This window comes from Callorhinus ursinus, unplaced genomic scaffold (assembly GCF_003265705.2).
Source record: "Callorhinus ursinus isolate GAN/ISIS: 27379988/994484 unplaced genomic scaffold, GSC_fseal_2.0 scaffold4, whole genome shotgun sequence".
NCBI lineage: Eukaryota > Metazoa > Chordata > Mammalia > Carnivora > Otariidae > Callorhinus > Callorhinus ursinus.
The window spans coordinates 44,605,988-44,630,186 of record NW_027397066.1 but is presented as its reverse complement, the minus strand read 5'-3'; the positions used below and the strand labels follow the sequence as shown (position 1 = coordinate 44,630,186).

Genomic DNA, 24,199 nt, shown 5'->3' with positions numbered 1-24,199 from the left:
GAGGTAACGTTCAAAGTGGTAACCCAGAGTAAATGACTGTAGAGAAAAATTAAGAAGAGCTTCAAAAGGATGTTACAATGAATAATCAAGGACAGCTAGGAGGTCATCAGGTGAAGAGAGGAGAGAGTGAAGAGATTCAATTTCTCTCATTTACTCATCAGAGTCACATACGGTCCAAAGATAGATGACTGCAAAGCAGCAGGTAAATGACACAAAAATTAAAACAAAGTGAGCTCTTGCATGCAAATATTCACATTCGGAGCCCCCAGTTCCAGATAGGGCTGGGTGGTTCAGTGCCTTGGGAAGGGCCCCAACACCTACCGCTCAGGGAAGAAGGCGGAATCCTTAGCGGGAACCTGGTCATCAGAGAAGGGGAGATCACGACTGCGGCAGCTCTGGGAAGCAACTCGGCTTCGTTGGGCTTCTGGGGCTCTCGGGGAACATGGGACTCCCGGGGTTTACGGGGCTCGCGGGGCTTACGGGGCTTGCGGGGTGCGTGGGGCTCGTAGGCTTTGCGGGGCTCATGCGGTTCGTGGAGCTCATAGGGCTTGTGGGGCTCATAAGGCTTGTGGGGCTCATAGGGTTCGTGGGGGTCACAGGGCGTGTGGGGTTCAGATGTCTCCTGGGGCTCATCAAACTCGTTCCATTGGTCTCGCTGGCTCTGCTTGTTGGCTTCTGCCGGCTCCTGGGGTTCCTCGGGCTCCTCAAGCCCCTCAAGCTTGTGCATGTCGAGAAGCCTGAGTACTAAGGGCTTCTGAAAGGCTTCGGAGAGAGCGGATATTTCTGTCGCGCCATACCCATCCGTAAACGCAGATGAGCCTGAAAATTCTCCGTTCTCCATTGGTGCCCAGAAGCTCCAGCTGCGCGCGGCGCCGATCCTCGGGGCGGGACGCAGGCGCGCTGTGTCATCTGCCGGACCCGAGCGTCTTGGGCTGGGGGGCGGCCAAGCCCCGCCCCGGCCCGCCCCGGCCCGAGCAGCCCGGCTCGGGGGCCCTCCTTGAGCTTTCTCCGGTTGCCAAGGGGACGCGCCTCGCTCCCGACGCACGCCCGCGGAGAGAAACAGGCGGGTTCCTGACCAGCTGTTCCTTGTGTTAAGGGCGAGGACTCTGGAGTGCTTTCCGTGGCCCAGGCCTTGGGGACAACATAGCAGCTTCCAGTCTAATTATGGCACCACTCGGACAGCAGAGCCAGGACCCTGTTAGGTTCAGAGGTTCTGTGGCGCCGGCTCTCCATAGGCCTTTGTTCCCTAATCATGCTGGGAGGAGTACTATTTATTCTAAGGCCCTCGATCACTAAGATTGACTTCCATCAGTTTCTAGTAAATGCACAACAGTCATAATGTGGTTGTGGGAGAGGGGCGACACCAACATGTCATTTGGTCCAAAGTTAATATTCAGGAAAAATCTCAAATTTAGATTTTTAAAGTTTTCTTCACATGAAGTTCTACACACAGTCACAAAGAAACATTGACGGGATTACAAGAATAATAGATTCATCTACAACCTGTTTCGTTACAGGGCGCTTATCAACTGAAGTGCACTATATAAGTCATTGTTTTTTTATAAACCCTGTAATTATCTCACGATATGTGTGTTGATAACATTAATTTGTTAAATGTGACATCTTGTATTTAAATACATTTGTATTTAAATACAATATACCAGAATTTTAATAACACTGTTTTTGGCAACCCTCTTACTAAGAGATTTTAAAAAGGTAAGTGATCTGGACCTCTCCCAATCCGGAGGAGGGCTTTCAGCTAATTTTCATGGCCATGATGGTGTGGTAGAGGAGAAAAGAAGTGGTAGGGTTTCCCTGATGTGGGGTTTTTGTTTTTGTTTGGGAGAAGACACTAGAGGTGTTCAAGAACTAGTCATCTGTCCAAGTATATGATAAACCCAAGTACACTTTTTGCACACTATGGGTATTCCTTGGATATACTTTGTCTCACAGATGCAAAAAGTTAAAAGAGAAAGATTTTGGATTATGGATGTCATCTAGAAGAATGAGAAGAGATGGCATATATGAATCAGGAAATCTGCTCCCTCAGACATGAGATAGACATGTGCAGTACTGTATGGAAATTCAAGAATTATATCCCAAATACTTGGGGAAATGAGAAATAAAGCTATCAGAGAGTTTTAACTCAACATGTGAACAATGAGGCAAGAGTTCTGTAGATTCACCTTAAAAAGGCACCCCTAAATCAGTACTAGTCCACCACTAAATGAAATGCTTCAAATTTCATATCCTACTGGTTATGTTTATTCAAAAATTGCAAAGAGGAGAGTCCAAAGCCAAAAGACTGCAAATGTTACATACAGCTGGTTCTTCAGGCCCTCTTGAGATGGATCTGTGACCTGATGCCACTTATACATCAATAGATCCATGCTCACCAGGCAACTTTCTGACATGACCCAGCTTCCCCGGGATTTTGCTTACTGGGAGAGATTAGGATCACACAGAATTCATTCTGGTCCACATCACAGTTACATATTGGCATTCTGATTTTATACACCAATCTCATGAAACTGACATACGTCTTTCCCGGGAGAAATTTAGGAATCAATCTGGATTCTCTCTTTCTCTCACTCCCCCTCCAGTACATCAGCAACTCCAGTTCATCCTTCAAATGTGTTTTTAATCCACGCTTTTCTTTCCTTTTTTTTTTTTTTTAAAGATTTTACTTATTTATTTGACAGAGAGAGAGAGAGAGAGCACAAGTAGGCAGAGAGGCAGGCAGAGGGAGAGGAAGAAACAGGCTCTCCACTGAGCTGCGAGCCTGATGTGGGGCTCGATCCCAGGACCCTGGGATCATGATCTGAGGCAAAGGCAGCCGTTAAACCGACTGAGCCACCCAGGCGCCCCTCACACTTTTCTTTCCATCTCCTTTCACCAGTGCCAGTCCAGGGCATATTCATCTCTCTGGATTCTGAAGTGCCCTCAAACTGGTGTAATGACAATCATGACACACCAAACTATTTAGAATAAATCTCAAGCTTTGCACCATAAGATGCCCCAGGATCTTGGTCCTTGCCTCTCTCTCTCTCCAATCTACTGGGGGCTGCCCCACCCTTGTTGTCTACATTCCAGCCTCCTCAATCTTCTCTAACATGTCAAACTCTTTCCCATTTCAGCATCTTTCTATACCTGTCCCCACTGCCTGGAGCCCACTCCTCCCTACTGGCTCTTTTCTATCCTTCAGGGCTTGGCTTAAATATCACCCACTCAAGTCTTTCCAACCCACAGTAATTTTAAAAATGTTCCTGCCATTACCTTCTATCTCAGATCCTTGCTTCAACACAATTTATAATTATTTCATCTGCTTTTTTATTTTTGTGTGTGCCTCCACACCCAGAATATAAGCTCCTTAATGACAGGGACATTCTCTATCCTGGTGGCTGGTAAATGCCCAGTGCTAAGCACAGTGGATGGCTATGAATAGCTATCATTCTTTCTGTTGTTTTCCTGCCTAGAATCCCTTCCTTCTTCTTCTAAAACTAGAACCCATTCTTTCTGTGGGGAACTCATTCCAAATGGTTGGAGGGGGTTAATCCTGCTCCCCCCGCCCCCACCACCAGGTCTGGGCAATTTGGCCACAGGGATTGGTTCAGAGATCAATATGTGAGCTCAGCAGAACCAATCTTGCCCCTCCATGAGATTTGCTGGATGGCTGCTTTAAAAGAGAGGATCCATTTGACTCCATGATCATGAGCTATATGAATGTTGTAGGCTTGGTGTTGAGAGCAATTCCTTGCAGAGGGAGTTTGAGAATGAAGCCAAACAGAGGTTAGCAGGACCAAGAGATGGAGAGACAGCCTTGTTATCTTCAAACTCTTGAATCTGCCCATGCCTTAGATTTCCCAGTATAATGAGCTCCCCCCCCCAGTGCCCTTTTTGGCACACACCAATTTAAGTTGGATTTCCATCATTTTAAATGCAAGAATTCTGGCATACAGTTGGTGCTCAATAAATGTTGACTGAATCAATAAATGAAAAGACAGATCCATTCTTTTTTTTTTTTTCAAGATTTTATTTATTTATTTGCGAAAGAGAGAATGAGAGACACAGAGCACAAGAGGGAAGAGGGAGAAGCAGACTCCCTGCTGAGCAGGGAGCCCGATGCGGGACTCGATCCCGGGACTCCAGGATCATGACCTGAGCCGAAGGCAGTCGCTTAACCAACTGAGCCACCCAGGCGCCCAAGACAGATCCATTCTTAGTGTGCTAACTACACTTAAAGTTTCTGAGCCTGGAAGGTTGGCAATGGTCATTATTCTAAGATAATGAGCGCCACCTATGAGGCCTGTTGGGAAGAGTGGCAGCCAGGCAGACTCTGACAACCTGTCTTGGCTGAGTGCCGTTTCATTAGAAACCCCCGTGTCATGTACCTCCCTTGCTAGCCTGAGAGCATCTCAAGTCCCTGCTTTAATCATCCTCAGCATCAAGCAGCCACCATAATGTTGGCACTCAATAGTTCTTCACTGAGGGAAAAACTCCAACCATAACACTTACTACCAAAATGCAGAAGCTAAAATCAGAATGTGAGAAAAACAAGACTGAACAGCGTTATCATTCCCTATCCCAAAAGCTTTTGGCATCATCTTTGAAATAGGTATCCAGGAACTTATATATACCCTCAACTACCTTAGAAAACATAAGGAAGTGATAGAATCAGAGTTTAGGGCTGGAAGTAGTCTGTATTTGATTTAATCCTTTTCCAGAGTGAAGACCAAGTAAGACACAATATGGTTAAGGGATCTGTCCAAAGGCCAGTACTTGGCAATCCTTAGGGCAGAGGCTGAAATCCAGGGTTTCTGACCATCCTGAATCATTGTGTGATCCAACTTCCATAGGACAGATAAAGGAAGGTCTGACTAACATTAGAAACCCAAGTGGCTGTTGTGATATGATACTGTTCAACATTATTCTGCAGGTCTGAAGGTGAGAAAGCCAGTGACCTTAAAGTATCCACTCTAACATCTCATCTCTCAGAGGGCAACTAACATTTTGCACTTGTATGCCTAAGTTCAAGTATGTTCCATTTCAACCCAATACTTGACAGTGGAGTTTATGTGCTAACATTCAAAGGCGCTAATCATCTTCACTAAATTTTTTTTTTTGCCACAAATCCCAAATTTTAAAAGGAAGGATTTGCAGAACAAATCCTCTTTTCATGGGGTGCCTGGGTGGCTCAGTCAGTTTAGCATCTGCCTTCCACTCCAGTTGTGATACAGAGGTCCTGGGATCCAGGATCCAGGCTCCCTGCTCAGTGGGGAGTCTACTTCTCCCTCAGCTCCTCTCCATGCTCACTCTCTCTCTCAAATAAATAAATAAATAAATAAATAAATAAATAAATAAATAAATAAATAAATCTTTAAAAAAAGGGAATAAAAAAATAAAAGTTTGAATTTTACCTTCACTTATTTCTTTTCCAGTACTCTTCCTTTAAGAAGATCTGAATTTCTGACCTGTATAATTTTCCTTCTCTCTGTAGAACTTCTTTTAATATTTCTTTTTTTAAAAAAGATTTTATTTATTTATTTGAGAGAGAGAGAGAGCACGAGAGGGAAGAGGGTCAGAGGGAGAAGCAGACTCCCCGCTGAGCAGGGAGCCCGATGTGGGACTCGATCCCAGGACTCCAGGATCATGATCTGAGCCGAAGGCAGTTGCTTAACCAACTGAGCCACCCAGGCGCCCTTCTTTTAACATTTCTTGCAAGGCAGGTCTATTGGCAACAAATTCCCTCAATTTTTGTTCATTTGAGAAAGTCTTTTTCCTTGGGGCGCCCGGGTGGCTCAGTCATTGAGTGTCTGCCTTCGGCTCAGGTCATGATCCTGGGGTCCTGGGATCCAGCCCCACATCGGGCTCCCTGCTCCGTGGGAAGCCTGCTTCTCCCTCTCCCACTCCCCCTGCTTGTGTTCCCTCTCTCACTGTGTCTCTCTCTGTCAAATAAGTAAATAAAATCTTTAAAAAATAAAAAAAGTCTTTCTCCTTTACTTTTGAAGGATAATTTCTCAGAGTACAGAATTCTAGGTTGGTGGGTTTTCCCTTTCAACCTTTTAAATGTTTCACTCACTCTCTTCTTACTTGCATGGTTTCTGAGAAGCAGTCGAATGTAATTCTTATCTTTGTTCCTCTATAGGTAAGGTGCTTTTTCCTCTGACTTCTTTCATGATTTTTTTTTCTTTAATTTTCTGCAGCTTAAAAATGATATGTCTATGTGTAGTTTTTGGGGGCATTTATGCTGACCCTCTGGGATCTGTGGTTTGAAGTCTAACATTAATTTGGGGAATTCTGCACAGTCATTATTGTTTCAAATATTTCTTCTATTTCTTTTTTTCTTTTTTCCCCTTCTGGTAATCCCATTAGATGCATTTTATATCTTTTGTAGTGGTCCTACAGTCCCTGGATATTTTGTTCTGGGGTTTTTGTTGTTGTTGTTGTTGCTTGTTTCCCAGTCTGTTCTTGCTTTTCAGGTTTTGGAGGCTTCTACTGAGATATCCTCAAACTTGAGACTTTTTTCCCTCATCTGTGTCTGGTCTACTAATAAGCTCATCAAAGGCATTCTTCATTTCTGTTACAAAGTTTTTCTTAATCTTTTGGATTTCTTGTTGGTTCTTTCTTAAAATTTCATGTCTGCTTACATTGCCCATCTGATTTTGTATGCTGTCTACTTTATCCATTAGAACTCTTATCAACGTTAATCATATTAATCGTCAAGTTGTTTTAAATTCCTGTTCTCACAATCCTAACATCTCTGCCCTACTGGTTCCAATGCTGCATATGGTTCTGATGTCTCTTCTGTATGGTTGTTTTGTTTTGTTTTTTATTAAGTAGGCTCTACCCCCAGCACAGAGCCCAATGCAGGGCTTGAACTCACAACCCCGAGATCAAGACCCGAGTTGAGATCAAGAGTCAATCAACCAACTGAGCCTCCCAGTGGCTTATGGCATGTCTTATAATTTTTCCTTGATAGCCAAGCATGATGTACTAATTAAGAAACTGCTATAAACAGAGCTTTAGTAATGTGCTGGTAAGATGTGGGAGAGAGAACTGTTCTATAGGCCTATGATTGGTCTTAGTCTTTTACTGAGCCTTTGCCTCTGGATTGTGAACGTCACAAGTGTGCCTTTGTTTTCTTCTTTGCTGATGTGGGACAAAATGGCTAGAATGGGCTGGAGTTGGGTATTTCTCTTCCCCAGGTTAGGGTTTGATAATACCCCAGCAAGTTAGGTTTTGGTTAACTAGTTTCCCCTAAAGGCAGGCTTTGTTAATAAAGACAGAATGCTTTGGTATGTTTCAAAATCGTTCCTTTCTCCCTCTTCTGGAAGCACCAGGGGGTTTTTCTCTGGTATTTGCTGTGGGAATCTTAAGCTCCTGAAGATAAGTCTCACAAAATTATAGGGACCCCACTATGTCTGGATCCCCTGGAGTTTTTAGTCATAGTCATCCATCTGGACCTCCAGCAATTCATCAATTACAGTTCTGGTTTTCCTACCCTGGCACTGGTTCCCACAGTTGGTTTCCACCCATGAAGCTCTTCGCCAGTAAATTATCATTCTTTGTATTCTTTTATTGGTGTCTTCAATCTTGGGGGCAGCAGTTTGCCTTGTGTCCTCACCGCTCTTATGGGTCCTAGAAGAGTGGTTGATTTTGCAGTCTGTTTAGCTTTTCACTTGTTAGAATGGAGTGACAGCTTCTGAGCCTCTTACATACTGACTAGAAACTGAAGTCCTTTTGTTTGTTTTTTAATAAGACACTAAGGTTAAAAGTTGGATTTTTATCATGTTTGTAGGTAAACAGAGTTATCATAAAATATTTCTGGTGAAGAAAGCTTATCTATGTATAAAAGCAAAATGTCAAGTACTTAAAAATCAAATCCTCAGTGTTCCTATTCTAGTATATCAGGCTCCTAAAAGAGAAGGCTTTTCTAAATCTTTCTAAATGCTGTTAATTTATATTTCTATGTAGGTCTTATAGTGCTTACTTTTCTCATTGCCTTATCCTGATATTTCTTTCCTTAGAGTGTTAAGTGAATCTACTTAAGGAAAGACACCTAGATTTTTACTTGAAAAGAGGTAGTTTATTAAAATATTTTAATATAAATCTCCTGTCATCAAAAACTGCAAATGGTTTGAATGCTTACTAATGTTCACTTTAATTTCGTTGATGAAAATCCAAATCCCCCCCGAATATATTATTTTACCAATATTTTTAAAGTTTAAAATCTAAGCAAAGAGAGGCTCTTAATCAATTAACATTATCTTTCTATATATGTCATGCATTAAGAAAATAGGAAATGGCTTATTTTTTATTTGACAGTGGAAACCTTTGGCTTCAAACCTGTCACTCAACACTCCCTAGTGAGATTTAGATTGACAGCTGCACAGCGGGCCTGGGCGTGGTCACTGCATATCTGCAGCCAGGTGTGCAATCAAGTCTTTGGCATCTTGCATGACGGAGGGTATTTCTGAGCCGTTCTCAGTCACTTGGGTTCCAAACAAGAACATCTTCCTGTCATTTCCCACCTCAGACAATGCCAAAGCTTCATGGATATCTGTAATACGATAGGCTGCTTCAAGATCCTTCACCCAGAATAGAAAAAGGATAGGAAAAAGCTGGTTATTTTGCAATCCTTTTGGATAGATACATTTATTATTCTCATTTATTGCTCTCAATGATTCCACCTCTGTTTTAATGTGAAGGATATTGTGACCCCATTATTATGACCCCAGTGTTTGTCTTTTTTAATCAGAATTACATCAGCAATGGGGCATCTGGCTGGCTTAGTTGGTACAACTCCTGATCTTGGGGTTGTGAGTTTGAGCCCCATATTGGGTATAGAGATTACTTACACAAAAAAATGAGAGAAAAATAAAGGGCAGCAGAATTATACCAGCAGTTACGAGCTATCATCAAGAAAGAATTTTCAGAATGAAATTAAGCCATTCTATACCTTAATCAGTTTTACAAACACTTTGGTCAATCTGCTTCTATTTTTGTTTTTCCATTTCTTTTTTATTTATCCAAAATCATATTCAATAGGATCAATTTTTTTTATTGAAGTATAGTTGACGTACAATATTACATTAGTTTTCGGTGTACAACACAGTAATTTGACAACTCTATATGTTATTCTATGCTCACCATAAGTGTAGCTACCATCTCTCACCATACAATGCTATTATGATACCATTGATTATATTCAGCATATACCACTATATACACTGTACCTTTCATCCCTGTGACCTATTCATTCCATAACTGGAAGCCTGTATCTCCCATTCCCTTTCACTCCTTTTTGCCCATCCCTCCACCACTTTCCCCTCTGGCAACCATCAGTTTGTTCTCTATATTTATGGGTCTATTTCTCCTTTTTATTTGTTTGTTCTTTTGTTGTCTAGATTCCACATGTAAGTGAAATCATATGGTATTTGTCTCATTTCACTTAGCATAATACCCTCAGGTCCACCCCTGTTCTCACAAATGGCAAGATCTCATTCTTTTTTATGGTGAGTAATATTCCAATATATGTATATATACTACATCTTCTTTATCCATTTACCTATTGATGGACACTCGGGTTGCTTCCTTATCTTGGCTACTGTAAATAATGCTGCAATAAACACAGGGATGCATATACCTTTTCAAATTGGTGTTTTTGTTTTTAGTTTTTTTTGTATTTTGGGTAAATACTCAGTAATGGAATTATTGGATCACATGGTATTTCTGTTTTTAATTTTATGAGGACCCACCATACTATTTTCCACAGTGCCTATACCAATTTACTTTCTGTCAGCAATGAATGCACAAGGGTCCTTTTTTCACATCCTTACCAACACTTATTTCTTTTCTTTTTGATTCTAGCCATTCTGACAGGTGTAAAGTGATATCTCATTGTGGTTTCGATTTGCATTTTGTTGATGATTAATGGTGTTGAGCGTCTTTCTCATGTGTCTGTTGGACATCTGTATGTCTTCTTTGGAGAAATGTCTGTTCATCATATCTTCTACCTATTTTTAAATTGGATTATTTGTTTTTTGAATGTTGAGTTGTGTAAGTTCTCTACACATTTTGGATATTAAATCCTTATCAGATATATCATTTGCAAATATTTTTCCCAATCACTATTTGCCTTTTTTAAAAAAGATTTTATTTATTTATTTGGGAGAGAGAGAAATAGCAAGAGAGAGCATGATCAGGGGGAGCAGCAGAGAAGAGGGAGAAGTAGGCTCCCCACTGAGCAGGAAGCCATTTCGGGGCTCCATTCCACAGACCCTGAGGATCTTAAGCCAACTGAACCACGGAGGCGCCCCTTGCCTTTTTGTTTTGTTGATGGATTCCTTTGATGTGCAGAAGCTTTTTATTTTTATGTAGTCCCAAAAGTTTATTTTTGCTTTTATTTCCCTTGCCTCAGGAGACATATCTAGAAAAATGTTTCTGGTGGTATCTGGCTGCAGTTGGTTACATTTCTAGATGTTGGTCATCCCAATATATTGCCTGTCTGAGATCAGAATTCATTTATTCTTAGAGCCTGGAGTAACAATTTTTTTTTAAGATTTTATTTATTTATTTATTTGACAGAGAGAGACACAGCAGGGAGAGTGGGAGAGGGAGAAGCAGGCTTCCTGCCGAGCAGGGAGCCCGATGCGGGGCTCGATCCCAGGACCCTGGGATTATAACCTGAGCCGAAGGCAGACCCTTAACGACTGAGCCACCCAGAGCCAAAGGCAGACTCTTAACGACTGAGCCACCCAGGTACCCCATAGAGCCTGGAGTAACTTTTGAACAGTGTTAATGGATCCAGTAACCTGTGTACAATGTCTCAAGGTAATAAATTCACTGATAGAATTGGAGAGGAAGAAAATACAAGGAGAATGTTCAATAAAAAGAGGGCTTCCTTGTAGTGATAAAAGCACATTAGGGATAGGGGTGCCTGGCTGGCTCAGTCATTAGAGCATGGAACTCTTGATCACAGGTTCATGAGGTGGAGCCCCACATTGGATGTAGAGTCTACTTTAAAAAAAGAAGAAGAAGAAGAAGAAGAAGGGGCATTAGCCTTTGGCTCAGGTCATGATCCCGGAGTCCTAGAATGGAGCCCCACCTTGGGTTCCTGCTAGCAGGGAGTTTGTTTCTCCCTCTGCCCCTCCCCCCACTCATGCTCATGCGCACTCTCTCTCTCTCTCTCACTCTCACTTGCCCACCATGCATCTTTTGTGATCACAATGCTATGAAACTAGATATCAACCACAAGAAAAAAAAAATCTGGAAAGAGCACAAATAGATGGAGGCTAAATAACATGCTACTAAAAATGAGTGGGTCAACCAAGAAATAAAAAATTACATGGAGAAAAATGAAAATGAAAACACAACGGTCAAAAATGTTTGGGACACAGCAAAGGCAGTTCTAAGAGGGAAGTTTATAGCAACACAGGCCCACCTCAAGAAGCAAGAAAAATCTCAGATAAACAAACTACCTGTACACATAAAGGAGCTTTAAAAAGAACAAAACTGCAAACTAGCAGAAGGAAGGAAATAATAAAGACTGGAACAGAAATAAATGACATGGACACTAAAAAAAAAACAAACAAACAAAACCAAACCAAAACAAAACAAAAACCAATAGAACAGATCAATGAAACCAGAAGCTGGTTCTGTGAAAAGATTAACAAAATTGATAAACCTTTAGCCAGACTCATAAAGAGAGAGGGAGAGAGAGAACTCAAACAAAATAAAAAACAAGAGGAGAAATAACAGCTGACACCACACAAATACTAATGATTGTAAAAGAATGTCATGAAAATTTATATGCCAACAAATTGGACAACCTACAAGAAATGGATAAATTCCTAGAAACATATAACTCCCAAAACTGAATCAGGAGAAATAAAAATTTGAACAGACCAATACCAGCAATGAAATCAAATCAGTAATCAAAAAACTCCCAACAAAAAAAAGTCCAGGACCATATGGCTTCACAGGTGAATTCTACCAAACATTTAAGGAAGAGTTAATACCTATTCTTCTCAAAATATTTGAGAAAACAGGAAAATTTCCAAATTCATTCTATGAGGCCAGCATTACACTGATACCAAAACCAGAGAAAGACACCACAAAAAAGAGAACTACAAGCCAATATCTCTGATGAACATAGATGCAAAAATCCTCAACAAAATATTAGCAAACAGAATCCAACAATACATTAAAAAATATATTCACCACGATTAAGTGGGATTTATTCCTGGGATGCTAGAGTGGTTCAATATTTGCAAATCAAGCAACATGATACATCACATCAATAAAAGAAAGGATAAAAACCATATGATCATTTCAATAGTTGCAGAAAAAGCATTTGACAGTGTAATTAATCCACTCAAGATAAAAAACCGTCCACAAAGTAGGTTTAGAGAGAACATACCTCAACATAATAAAGACCTTATATGAAAAACCCTGAGCTAACATCATACTTAATGAGGAAAAACTGAGAGTTCTCCCCTAAGGTAAGGAACAAGACAAGGATGTCCACTCTCACCACTATTATTCAACATAGTACTGGAAGTCCTAGCCACAGCAATCAGCCAAGAAATTTAGCAAGTAATTTGGGTTAGTAAGGAAGAAGTCAAACTTTCACTATTTGCATATGACATGGCACTATTATAGAAAACCCTAAAGACTCCACCAAAAAACTACTAGAACTGATAAATGAATTCAGTAAATTTGCAAGATACAAAATCAATGTACAGAAATCTGTTGCATTTCTATATGCTAATAATGAAGCAGCAGAAAGAGAAATTAAGAAAAAATCTCGTTTATAATGGCACCAAAAATAATAAAATACCTAGGAATAAACCTAACCAAGGAGGCGAAAGACGTGTATTCTGAAAACTATGAAACTTTGTTGAAAGAAATTGAAGACAACACAAGGAAATGGAAAGACATCCCATGCTCATGGATTGAAAGAACAAAGATCGTTAAAATGTCTATACAACCCATAGCAATATACAGATTTAATGCAATAGCTATCAAAATACCAACAGCATTTTTCACAGAACTAGAACAAACAATCCTAAAATTTGTATAAAACCAAAAAAGACCCCAAAAAGCCAAAGCAATCTTGAAAAAGAAAAACAAAACTGGAGGTAGCACAATTCTAGACTTCAAGTTATATTACAAAGCTGTAGTAATCAAAACAGTATGGTACCGGCACAAAAACAGACACACAGATCAACAGAACAGAGTACAAAGCCCAGAAATAAACTCACAATTATATGGTCAATTAAGCTAGGACAAAGGAAGCAAGAATATGTAATGGGAAAAACAAGTGGTGTTGGGAAAACAGGACAGCAACATGCAAAAGAATGAAACTGGACCATTTTCTTACACAATAATGAAAACAAACTAAAAATGGATTAAGGACTTAAATGTGAGATCTGAAACCATAAAAATTCTAGAAGAGACACAGGCAGTAATTTCTCTAAAACTGGTCATAGCAACATCTTTCTAGATATGTCTGCTGAGGCAAGGGAAACAAAAGCAAAAATAAACTATTGGAAGTATATGAAAATAAAAAGCTTCTCCACAACAAAAACCAAACAAAAAACAACCAACAAAATTAAAAGACAAGCTACTGAATGGGAGAAGATATTCACAAATGACATATCCAATAAAGAATTAGGATCCAAAATATATAAAGAACTTATACAACTCAAAACACACACACAAAAAACAAATAATCCAATTAAAAAACGGACAGAAGACATGAACAGACATTTTCTAAAGAAGACATACAAATGGCCAACAGACACATGAAAAGATGCTCAAATCACTCATCATCAGGGAAATGCAAATCAAAACCACAATGAGTTATCACCTCACACATTTCAGAATGGCTAAAATCAAACCCACAAGAAATAACAAGTGTTGGTGAGGATGTGGAAAAAAAGGAACCCTCGTGCACTGTTGGTGGGAATGTAAACTGGTGCAGCCATTGTGGAAAACAGTTCCTCCAAAGATTAAAAACAGAACTACCCTGGGACGTCTGGCTGGCTCAGTCAGTAGAGCATGTGACCCTTGATCAAAGTCATGAGTTCGCGCCCCACACTGGGTGTAGAGTTTACTTAAAAAAAAAAAAAAAATAGAACTACCCTATAATCTAGTAATCACACTACTGGTATTTTCCCAAAGAATAAGAAAACACTAATTCAAAGGGATATATGCACCCCTGATCTAGTAAAACTGAATACGTACAAATCCAGAAACCTAGCAATTCCTCTCTTAGGTGTATGCACTAGAGAAATGTTGATAGACATCTACAAGGAGACACATACATGAAGATTCACTGCGGCACTGTTTAGAACAATAAACAACTGGAAATAACCCAAACACCCAGCAGGAAAACGGTAAAATTATGGTATATTCATGCAATGGAATACCATATAGCTCACTTACATGTACCATGGTCTTTGTAGTTTGTGGTATTTAAGATGCTGAAGTTCAAAACAAAACAAAACAAAAGCTCCAGCCTTTCTTTTCAATATAATCTGCAGGACTAGCTTCCATGCTGAACTGTAACATAGGCTCCTCCTTTAGGTCATCATTTGTTAACTACTTAGTTTACTGCCATAAGCATTCACCCTTAGAAGTAGTGGAAGAATCAAGTTCCCTAATGATTGGCAATTTTAGCAATTGAAGGAGGGGCTTTAGTATTACAATACTATAGATGTTTAATTTTTTTAACTTTTTTTATTGTGGTAAAATACACACAACAAAATTTACCATCTTAATCATGTATGAGTGTACAGTTCAGTACATTCACACTGTTGTGCAACCATCCACCTCCAGAAGTCTTTTCATCTTGCAAAACTGAAACTCTGTACCCACAAAGCAATAACTCCCATTTCTCCTTCCCCCAACCCAAGGCAACCATCACCAATATAAACTCTGTGCCCATTGAACAGTGACCCTTCTCCTCTCCTTCCATTCTCCAGTAACCTCAAATCTACTTTCTGTCTCTATGAATTTGACAATTCTAGGTACCTCATGAACGTGGAATTATACAATATTAGTTGTTTCGTTGCTGGCTTATTTCTCTTAGCATAATGTCCTTAAGGTTTATCCATATCACAACATGTGTCAGAATTTCCTTTTGTAAGGCTGAATGATACTCCATTGTATGTATATATCACGTTTTGTTTATCCATTCATCCACGGAGGGACACTTGGGTTACTTCTACCTTTTGACTATTGTGAACAATTCTGCTGTGAACATGGATGTATGAGTATCTGTTTGAGTTCCTGCTTTCAATTCTTTTGAGTATATACCCAGACGTGGAATTGTTGGATCATGTGTGAGTTCCATTTTTAATTTTTTAAGGAACTGCCATGCTGTTTTCTAAAGTGGCTGTACCATTTTACATTCCCAACGACACTGTACAGGGTTCCAATTTCTCCATGGTTGTTTAATATTTTTTATGTATGTGAAATAAATTCAGGTCAGGCTAAGTGATCTAAAGCAAACTATTTCTTTATGTATGGTAGACACTCAAATATTTTGTTGAAATCAATTCAACCATGAGTAAATGTTTATTGAATTAAATTCAATGCATATTTGTTGAATTTCTACTGTGCTTGTTCAGTTTAAGGGACACAAAGATGAATGATGGTCTTTATTCTCAAGGAGTTTATAATCTAGGAGATCTTATAAGTATAAACTAAACTGAACATACAGCATATTTTTAAATATCTAGCTATTAAAAGTAGACAATTCTATTTCTTTTAGTAATAATAAAATTATTGAGTAAAATTTGTATTTGCCCAAATTCTTACCTGTTTGTTTGCAAACACAACCAGAGGAAGGATTGGGTTTGTTCCGATTAATTGATGAAGGTGTTTCTTGGCTTCAGGTAATCTGTTGTGATCGGCTGAATCCACCACAAAGATTAGCAGCAATCCTCTGGACAGGTACATTTCCCAGTAGGAACGGAAAGGTTCACTGCCACCAACTACAGAGAAGAGTAGAGAAAGAAGACACCAAAAAACATTGCAGAAGCATCCACTGAGGAAAGGCACTTTTAGATAATTTCCAAACGTTGGGCAGGTGTTCTGATAAAATGCCACTGTGTTAGAGTGTACCCAATTCTGAGAATGGCCAGAGACATGTTCCTAGGAGAATGGCTGGTGGGAATATTTACCCTCCATAAGTGGTTCAATCATTCTGGGACACAAAGACTCAGCATAAAGACACTAGATCCACTACAGTGGATACAGTGGATACCCCCTGATCTGTAACTCATAGCGGCCATGGGGGCCACTGCCTATCACTTAAGCTCAGAAAATGGGAATATGTTACTAAAATAATTCAGGGTGAGAGGTTAAAACACACCTTTCTCCAAAATAAGTTTTAAATAGACTGAATTCACTGGCCAGCCTCACTTGCACCATCTTTTTCCTTTGTCAAAACCCCAGAACTAATTTCTCCTCTTAACGTTGCACTAAGATTTAATAGGATCCGGTGGGCATTTAAGAATACTTGCCTCAGAAAAAAAATGCCTTTGGATTATTTCATTCTGCTGATTCTCCCCAGAAGAAACTTACTGGTAATGATAATAATATATACACAATGAATTTAGTTTTTATTTTTCTCCTAGAACGAGGCTGGCAACTATGGCCCACAGTCTAAATCTGGCCCACTGCCTATTTTTGTACAGCCCAGGAACAAAGAATGGATTTTACATTTTTAAATGTTGGGGGGAAAAAAAGAGAAAGAATAACATTTCATGACACGGGAACATTATATCACATTTGGATTTCAGTGTCTCCAATAACTGTTTATAAGAACATAGACGTGGACTTGTTCACATATTGTCTATGGCTGCTTCCAAACTACAACCGAGTTTAGTAGCTACATAGAGACCATGAGGCCTCCAAAGCCTAAATTATTTACTACCTAGCCCTTTACAGAAAAAGTTTGAAGACCTTTGTTTTAGGAATTTAACAAAAACATTTAAAATACTACTGGGAAAGTGTCTCGATTTGTCTGTCCTTTGTTTTCCTTTTACAGAGCTAGACTAATTCCCTAAAGTATTTTGTGTTATTCACTTTTTAAAAGAATGTTGTGTAATCTTCTAAGTAATTCATATGGTTTTAACATATTTAGTTTAAGCATGAATGAACATTTGGGTTGTTCCTCAACTTTTTTTGTGACATCATGACATTTCACCTATATAGGGATTTTTATCTTTTTGTTATTAACTTCTAACTTAATTGCAATGTATTCAAAGAACATGGTTTGTATGATGCCCCTTCTCTCAAAAATTTGTTAACACTTGCTGTATAGTCCACCAGGTGGTCAATTTTGGTAAATGTTCCATGAGTCTTTGAGAAGAACACATATTTTAGCTTTGGGATGTAGCTAAAATTGTCTAATTGAACAATCTTATATTGTCCATTGGATGAAACTTGTTGACTGTGTTCCAATTCTCTGTATCTTTGCTGATTTTTTTCCTCTTTGATTCTATTAATAATTGACAATATGTTGAAATCCCTCACTCCAATGGTAGATATGTCTATTTTTTTCTCTAGTTGGATTCTCCCTTTCTTTTCATTCCTTTGTTCCTTCCTTCCTTTCTTTTCACTTTCTATATTTTGAGACTATTTTCTTAGCTATCTATTTGGTTAAAATCATTATTTCTTTTATAGCTTCTGAACAAATTAAAACCTCTATTCCTGATTTTGTTGTTAGCTGAAAGATTTGCCTACACGTTGACCAATTTCTCTGCCCATATTTTCTTTTTGTAACTGGATGAAAGCAAAAATAAAAAGGTGATTACAGTAATCTAAGGGAGAGACGGTGTAGGTTCCAACTGAAATAGGTGCAGTAGGAAATGATATAGCTGATGAATTCAAGCTTTGTTTAGAGGTAGAAAAATTCATAGTGTTTTATTTGTGGACTGGAGTTGGGGTGCAAAAGGAGACATTAAGGGTGACTCCTAATTTTCTGGTTGAGTAACATGATAGGTGAGGAACCATTTACTGAGCAGTAGATTATAGGGAAAGCAACAGTTATGGAGATAAATGAAGCACTTTGTTTTGACCATTCTAGGTTTGAGAGTCCAAATTAGATATCCAGGTGAAGATGTCAGATGACATTTGGATATGCTTGGGCTGGATAGATAAATTTGGGAGTCATTAGCATAGAGACAGTATTTAAGGCCAACAGGATGGAGGAAATCATCCAAGGAGAGAATGTAAAGAACAGAATCTAATGCAACTTTGGGGAATAGCAATATTTAGAGAGGGGGTGACTCCATTACTACTTTAGCGTAGAGACTTCTGGGCTGCCCTCTGGTTACAAAAAGAGGTTTGGGGCTTGTTTATAGTTGCATTTGCAGAGAAGGAATTATGTTATATTTACTTAGATTGAATGTTTATTGGGGGTAGTAAGGGAAAAGAGAGGCTATTATAGGAGGGGGTGCTATAGCCTTCCTTGCAGCTCCCTTGTATGCCAGCCCTGAAAAAAGGAGGAAATAAGAATAGAAAGTGATTTCCTCCACAGTGCACTATTAAACTATATATGCATTCTAAAAGCATAGGAAAACCTGACCCAGTGTCACTTTTCATAAGGGTGCAATGTTGCTAACAGTATGGCTGGCTTAAGGTATAACAAGATAAGCCTATCCTGTTACTAATGAGAAAGAGGGCTTACTCTCCAGAAACTCCATCTGGCTATCTTCAGTGTTGATGCACACTGCATTGAAACCTTGGGTGGGTGCCACGCTGTGCTGGACTCTGTTTAAAGCTAGAGAGTGCAGAACACTAGTTTTTCCTGCTCCATCCAGGCCCAACACAAGGATCTGCTTATTTTTCTCCTGTGAAAACAAAAGACAAATCAATAAACCTATGCGACCAGGGCCTTGTTTTCCTGGCTCCTGGCAGTGTGCCTGCCTGTGATAGGACCCAATAATAATTGTGAAATTGTAAACCAGAACAAAACTTCACAGAACATTTAATATGTCTAGGAGCACCTGGCTGGCTCAGTTGGTAGAGCATGGGACTCTTGGTCTTGGGGTCATGAGTTCAAGCCCCATGTTGGGCATAGAGCTTACTTAAAAAAAATTTAATAGATCTAGAACAAACTGTACCAAACAGTTTGTATTTTATAACCAACCATTAGTTATGTGGTATTAATCATACCACATCCCTCCATCCCCCAACTAGAATGATGGTGATTAATCTATTAAATATAGACTTCATATATTTATATATATATATCAGGATTTATAGGAGGTGCCATAGATCACGGGATCAATTTTCAGACCTCACTTTGCTTCTTGAGTTCATGTCCACTGGGAATTGCTCCAGAATTCAGTTTGTTGTTTGGGATCTTGGGACCTCTATGGTTCATGTACTGACTATGCCATTCAGCATGTAAGCACCTAAAGTCTCATATTATTGATCTGTTTTCTTTTCCTAATTGGATCACTAACTAGATTAAAAGACTTTAGGGCAAGTGAGTACTTTTTAATATAAGTATCATGATTAAATGAAAAGGCTAAGGTTATAGAAATTGTTAAACAGGTTCCTATCACAAATGAACATCTTTTTTAGAACCTGATGTTAAAACCTGTTGAACTTGACATAAACTTTAGAAAGAAGCATTCCGCCAACATACCAGACTTAGAAATTTTTATGACAAGTGATTGAGAGACAAGAAGGGCAGGCTGGTATGAAACGTTCAAAGGGCTCAGAAAAGTGGCTTTTAGGGTGCAAAATTTAAAGTGAACAGTAATAAATGACCAACAATACAGACAGATTACCCATGGGAATTCAATTCTATTTCCCAAACTGCCTACTGAAGAAGTTTCTCATGCACAAAAACACCAGTAATTATCTTCAATGACATTGGTTTGGAAATAATAATCTTTTACATTTGTACTTGAACACTAAATATTGACATTAGATTTAGACTGGGTTTCTAATAGAAAGTTAATTTTTTTCACTATCCCACTTTTTCTGAAAATAAGATCTATGTTAAAGTAAGATGTTTGAAGATCTGCTCTAATAGGGTTGTATAGAGAGCATGATTTATGAAAACTGTCTTTTGAATAACAGAATTAGAAAAAGTACATGTTTGTTTTTGGAGTTCTTGATGGCTCAAAGCAAATGGTATTTCCATAGTTCTTTTCTTTTTTTTTTTTTAAGATTTTATTTACTTATTTGACAGAGCGAGATGCAGCGAGAGAGGGAACACAAGCAGGGGGGAGTGGGAGAGGGACAAGCAGGCTTCTCACTGAGCAGGGAGTCCAATGTGGGGCTTGATCCCAGGACCCTAGGATCATGACCTGAGCCAAAGGCAGATGCTTAACGACTGAGCCACCCAGGCGCCCCTCCATAGTTATTTTCTATCTTCATCCCCATTCCCTCCCATCTGCATCTAAACATTATAGTGTCATTCTGGGACTGTGGTGGTGAGGAAGAAGGACTTCATTGATAGAGAATACTTCGTAGGATGATTTAAATTGCATGCTTTAAAGCAAAGTTGAGCCCAAGAAATGGCTATAGGGTGTGGATTGTGTCCCCCTTACTGTCTCTACCATTGGCTCCACTTAAGGCTACCCCAACATATTTTATCAATTCCAAGATGCACTCCTTCCCCCATTTTAACCTCTCCAAAATGAGTTTTACAATTCATGTTTTGTTTTGTTTTTTTTTGAGAAAGAGAGCGTGGGCTGTGGGGTTAGGGGAAGGGGCAGAGGGAGGGAGAGAGAATCTCAAGAAGACTTCTGGCTGAGTGCAGAGCTCCAGGTGGGACTTGATCTCAGGACTCTGAGATCATGACCTGAGCCGAAATCAAGAGTGGGATGCTTAACTGACTGAGCCACCCAAGTGTCTGGGTATGTCATAATTTGATTGGCAGCACTTTTTTTTTCTTTCTCAGTGGTGCTAAAATAATGATATCTGAGATCCTATGAAATATTGTGAGTAAAAACAATTCCCTACTCTCTTTCCAACCACATGCCTGTCCTTACTCTACCCTGTCTAGGAACTCTGCAGTCACTGATGCTTACATTTTATTTTTTAGCAAAACACATGCTAAAATACATGCTTTCTCATGTTTATCATCTCTTAAGGAAAGCTAGGATTACCGTTAAGCCAAAAGTTCTGACACAATTTGTGATTTTGAACACCACAGTTCCCTGTCAATAGTCATTCTTTTAACAATATATGGATCTATAATAATCTGTGCTTTACCAGAGATCAAATCGCAGTTAATTCAAATTGTTTAGGGGTGCCTGGGTGGCTCAGTCATTAAGCCTCTACCTTTGGCTCAGGTCATGATCCCAAGGGTCATGATCCCAGAGCCCCGCACTGGGCTTCCCGCTCTGCGGAGAGCCTGTTTCTCCCTCTCCCCCTCCCCCTGTTTGTGTTCCCTCTCTCGCTGTCTCTCTGTCAAATAAATAAAATCTTAAAAAAAAAAAATTCAAATTGTTTAGAACCAGAAAGCACCTGTGAGCTCAGGAACTCCAGGAGCAAGAAGCTTATTAAGCTAATCCAAACAATGCCTGTTTTTTCTTTCTTTTTATCCTCCACCCCCTCAATTTTTTCACTGTGGTAAAATACACATAATATAAAATTTACCATCTTACCCATTATTAAGCATACAACTCAGTGGTATTAAATACATTCAGGATGCTGTGCAGCCATCACCACCATCCATCTTCCTAACTCTTCATCTTGTAAAACTGAAACTGTAGTCACTACCATTCTCTCTCCCCTCAGCCTCAGGCAACCACCAATTCTACTCTACGATTCTGACCACTCTAGGTACACCTCACATAAATAGTACCATAGGTATTCCTTTTTGTAACTGCAGTGCCTGGTTTCTGAGACCTCTCAGTTAAAACTTTTGTGACCGTCCCTCTGGGCGCTGGTAGCCGGAAAACAATGGAAGCAGTAACCACGGAGAAGGTTCAGCCCTCACACACATCTGCACGAATTCAGGAACCCTGCACTACGGAAAGGAGTCGGAGAGCCCGAGGGCGGCGAGGGCTCGGGGCTGGTTTCGGCACTGTAGGCGGGGTGTGCGCCAGCGCTGAGCGCTGCACAAAGACGGGGCCCGAGAAGGGCCGCTTCCGCCCCGTGCACACCAACCAGGACCTCTTCTTCCTCACCGCTGCCCCGCCCGAGGGTGGACGCAGGGCCGGGTTAGGAGTGAGGGTAAGCCAGGTGACAGGGAGAAGGGGCTAGCGACGGGTCTTGCGAAGCTTGGCACACCTCCTTCCAAATCCACAGATTAAATGCCCTCAAAGGAGGCCTGATTCCCTCCCGCGCAGGTCGGGGCCTCTGACGTAACAGAGCCGGCGGCGCTCGGGCCTGACCGCCCCCAGCGGCCTTGGAGAGCGGGTCGGGGCACGCGTCCCTTACCGGCGGCTCCAGCGGGGGCTTCGTCAAGGCGCTGTTGTCCTTCTCTTTCTCTTCTTTTGCCTTAAGTTGTTCCTTCTCTTTCTCGGTCTCCCGCTCTTTCCTCTTTTCCTCCTCTTTACAGTTACTTTTCTCCTCCTTTCCCTTTTCTTTTCCCTTAATTTTCTCCTTCTCCACCTCCTTCTTTTTCTCTTTCTCCTTTCCTTTCTCTTTCTCCTCCTTTCCTTTTTCCCGAATTTTCTCTTTCTCTGGCTCCTTCCCCCTCTTCACCTTCCCCTTCTCCATCACCTTTCCCTTCTCCATCACCTTTCCCTTCTCCATCCCCACCGCCCCAATTTCCTTCACTCTTTCCGCGCGCCCGCGCGCTGGAGCCTGGGCCTTGGGTCCCGGCGCCTTGGGTCCCGGCAGGTGTGGCCCCCGTGACGGCGCAGGGTGGAGACGTAGGTCCACGCGGCGCAAACAACACCCGCGGTCAACTGCGCGGCCGAGGCCAGTCCCCCGGCGCGCTGGGTGCCGCGGGGCATCTGACCCCCGCTAGCGGGGGTCTGCGGCGCAACGGACTCGCCGAGCCCGGGGCGGGGGAGGGGAGATAGCGGAGGGAGCTAGGGGAAGCGTTGACCCAGGGAGGTGGGGAGGCCCAGCCGCGGGAGTTGGGAGAGACCCGCGGGACTGATCTTCCGGGTAGGAAAACGCCCCAGGCGACCCCTCCTCCGGAGGTCGCACTATGGCCCCGATTCCCTTGTGCTGGCGCAGTGTCTCCGAAAGGCCTTCCAAGCCAGCCCAGTTCCTAGCGTGTCACCACTCCCACATCATCCTAGTGCCGCCCGGCCCTCGAGTCTCCTATCGGAAGCACACTTCGGAAGCCAGCGTCCAGAGCGTCCCAGAGGTTTCCCCGCCTCTCCCAGCCAGTAATCACAAGCCTGAAAAGTGAAGTCGGGTATCTTCCCGCCCTCCGTCCCGTGTGAACTCCACTAGGAGTGTCTAGAGGCCGCTATCCAGGATGCTTAAGAGAAACATTGGGCTCCCTGCTTAGCAGGGAGTCCGCCTCTCCCTCTGACCCTCCCTCCTCTCATGCGCTCTTTCTCTCATTCTCTCTCTCTCAAATAAATAAAATCTTTAAAAAAAATGAAAAAAGAAACATGAACAGTTCCCTTATTTTAAATTCCCGCTACATGTCATTTAAACAAAATTACCTGGTGATTAAATTAGTAGTCCACCAGGAACATAGATACTAGTAATGATAGGTATTAAACAACTACAACTAAACAAAATAGTCACGAACAATGATCCCGTATGTAGCAAATTAGGTAACCCAGGGGCTTTTCAAAGGTGGTGTTAACATTTCTTAAACTGGTTGAAAAGTATAGGGATGGTTCTTTTTATTATTTTGTTAAACTGCTCTCAAGAATATATTTCACAATCTAATGAAATTACCTTAATGCAATAAACTGACTCTCTTTCATCAGATCTACTGTTCAGATAGGCTTGTAAGGAACAGTGAATAACAGGCTGGTTCCAGGTTTGATGTAAATGTTTAAGGTTAGCAGTTTACAAGCAGCCTTGAAAATGCTGTGGTTAAAATGTTTACTCAATTTGTTTATAAACACATATGAACATGATGAACTGTCAGTGAAGTTACAAATGGATTCTCTCGGGTTCCATCAGATTAGGTCCGAAGCTTTGTGGGAGGGGCAAGAAACAATTTTAGATATTTAGCCTAAAAAATTCTTAGGTATACCAACCAGGAAGTCCTCAATAAAATGCCAAAACCCAAAAC

The 24,199-nt window shown here is 40.8% G+C and overlaps 2 protein-coding genes across 5 annotated transcripts in view; both read right to left on the bottom strand.

Moving 5' to 3' along the window:
• Positions 1 to 1,237, bottom strand: part of SPMAP2L (sperm microtubule associated protein 2 like) — a 54,733-nt gene extending 53,496 nt beyond the window's left edge. Inside the window, exon 1 of one of the 2 annotated variants that reach the window (XM_073891728.1) lies at positions 322 to 1,237. In XM_073891728.1, the coding sequence (XP_073747829.1) occupies positions 322 to 841 (520 nt within the window). In that variant the 5' untranslated portion in view covers positions 842 to 1,237. The remainder of the gene's footprint in view (positions 1 to 321) is intronic. The other variant, XM_025887499.2, reaches the window with a different exon arrangement.
• A 7,064-nt stretch (positions 1,238 to 8,301) lies between these two features.
• Positions 8,302 to 23,292, bottom strand: ARL9 (ARF like GTPase 9). 3 transcript variants are annotated; one of them, XM_025887452.2, is made up of 4 exons: positions 22,426 to 23,292; positions 18,707 to 18,869; positions 15,829 to 16,004; positions 8,302 to 8,588 (listed from the first exon to the last, which is right to left on the bottom strand). In XM_025887452.2, exons 1-4 carry the CDS (start codon positions 22,741 to 22,743, stop codon positions 8,409 to 8,411), a joined length of 837 nt encoding a protein of 278 aa, XP_025743237.2. In that variant the 5' UTR covers positions 22,744 to 23,292; the 3' UTR covers positions 8,302 to 8,408. The 3 variants fall into 3 exon arrangements, with proteins under 3 accessions (XP_025743237.2, XP_025743238.1, XP_025743239.1); XM_025887453.2 differs by lacking the exon at positions 22,426 to 23,292 and adding an exon at positions 21,848 to 21,980; XM_025887454.2 differs by lacking the exon at positions 22,426 to 23,292 and adding an exon at positions 21,648 to 21,785.
• Positions 23,293 to 24,199: the final 907 nt, after the last annotated feature.

Excerpts from the sequence above, each read along its gene's own strand:
- ARL9 (XM_025887452.2), bottom strand. The coding sequence starts at position 22,743 with ATGGAGAAGGGAAAGGTGATGGAGAAGGGAAAGGTGATGGAGAAGGGG. Across the intron at positions 18,870-22,425 it reads AGCCCCCGCTGGAGCCGCCG|GAGAAAAATAAGCAGATCCT; the intron begins GTAAGGGACGCG and ends TTGTTTTCACAG. Across the intron at positions 16,005-18,706 it reads CCAGATGGAGTTTCTGGAGA|TTGGTGGCAGTGAACCTTTC; the intron begins GTAAGCCCTCTT and ends TCTTCTCTGTAG.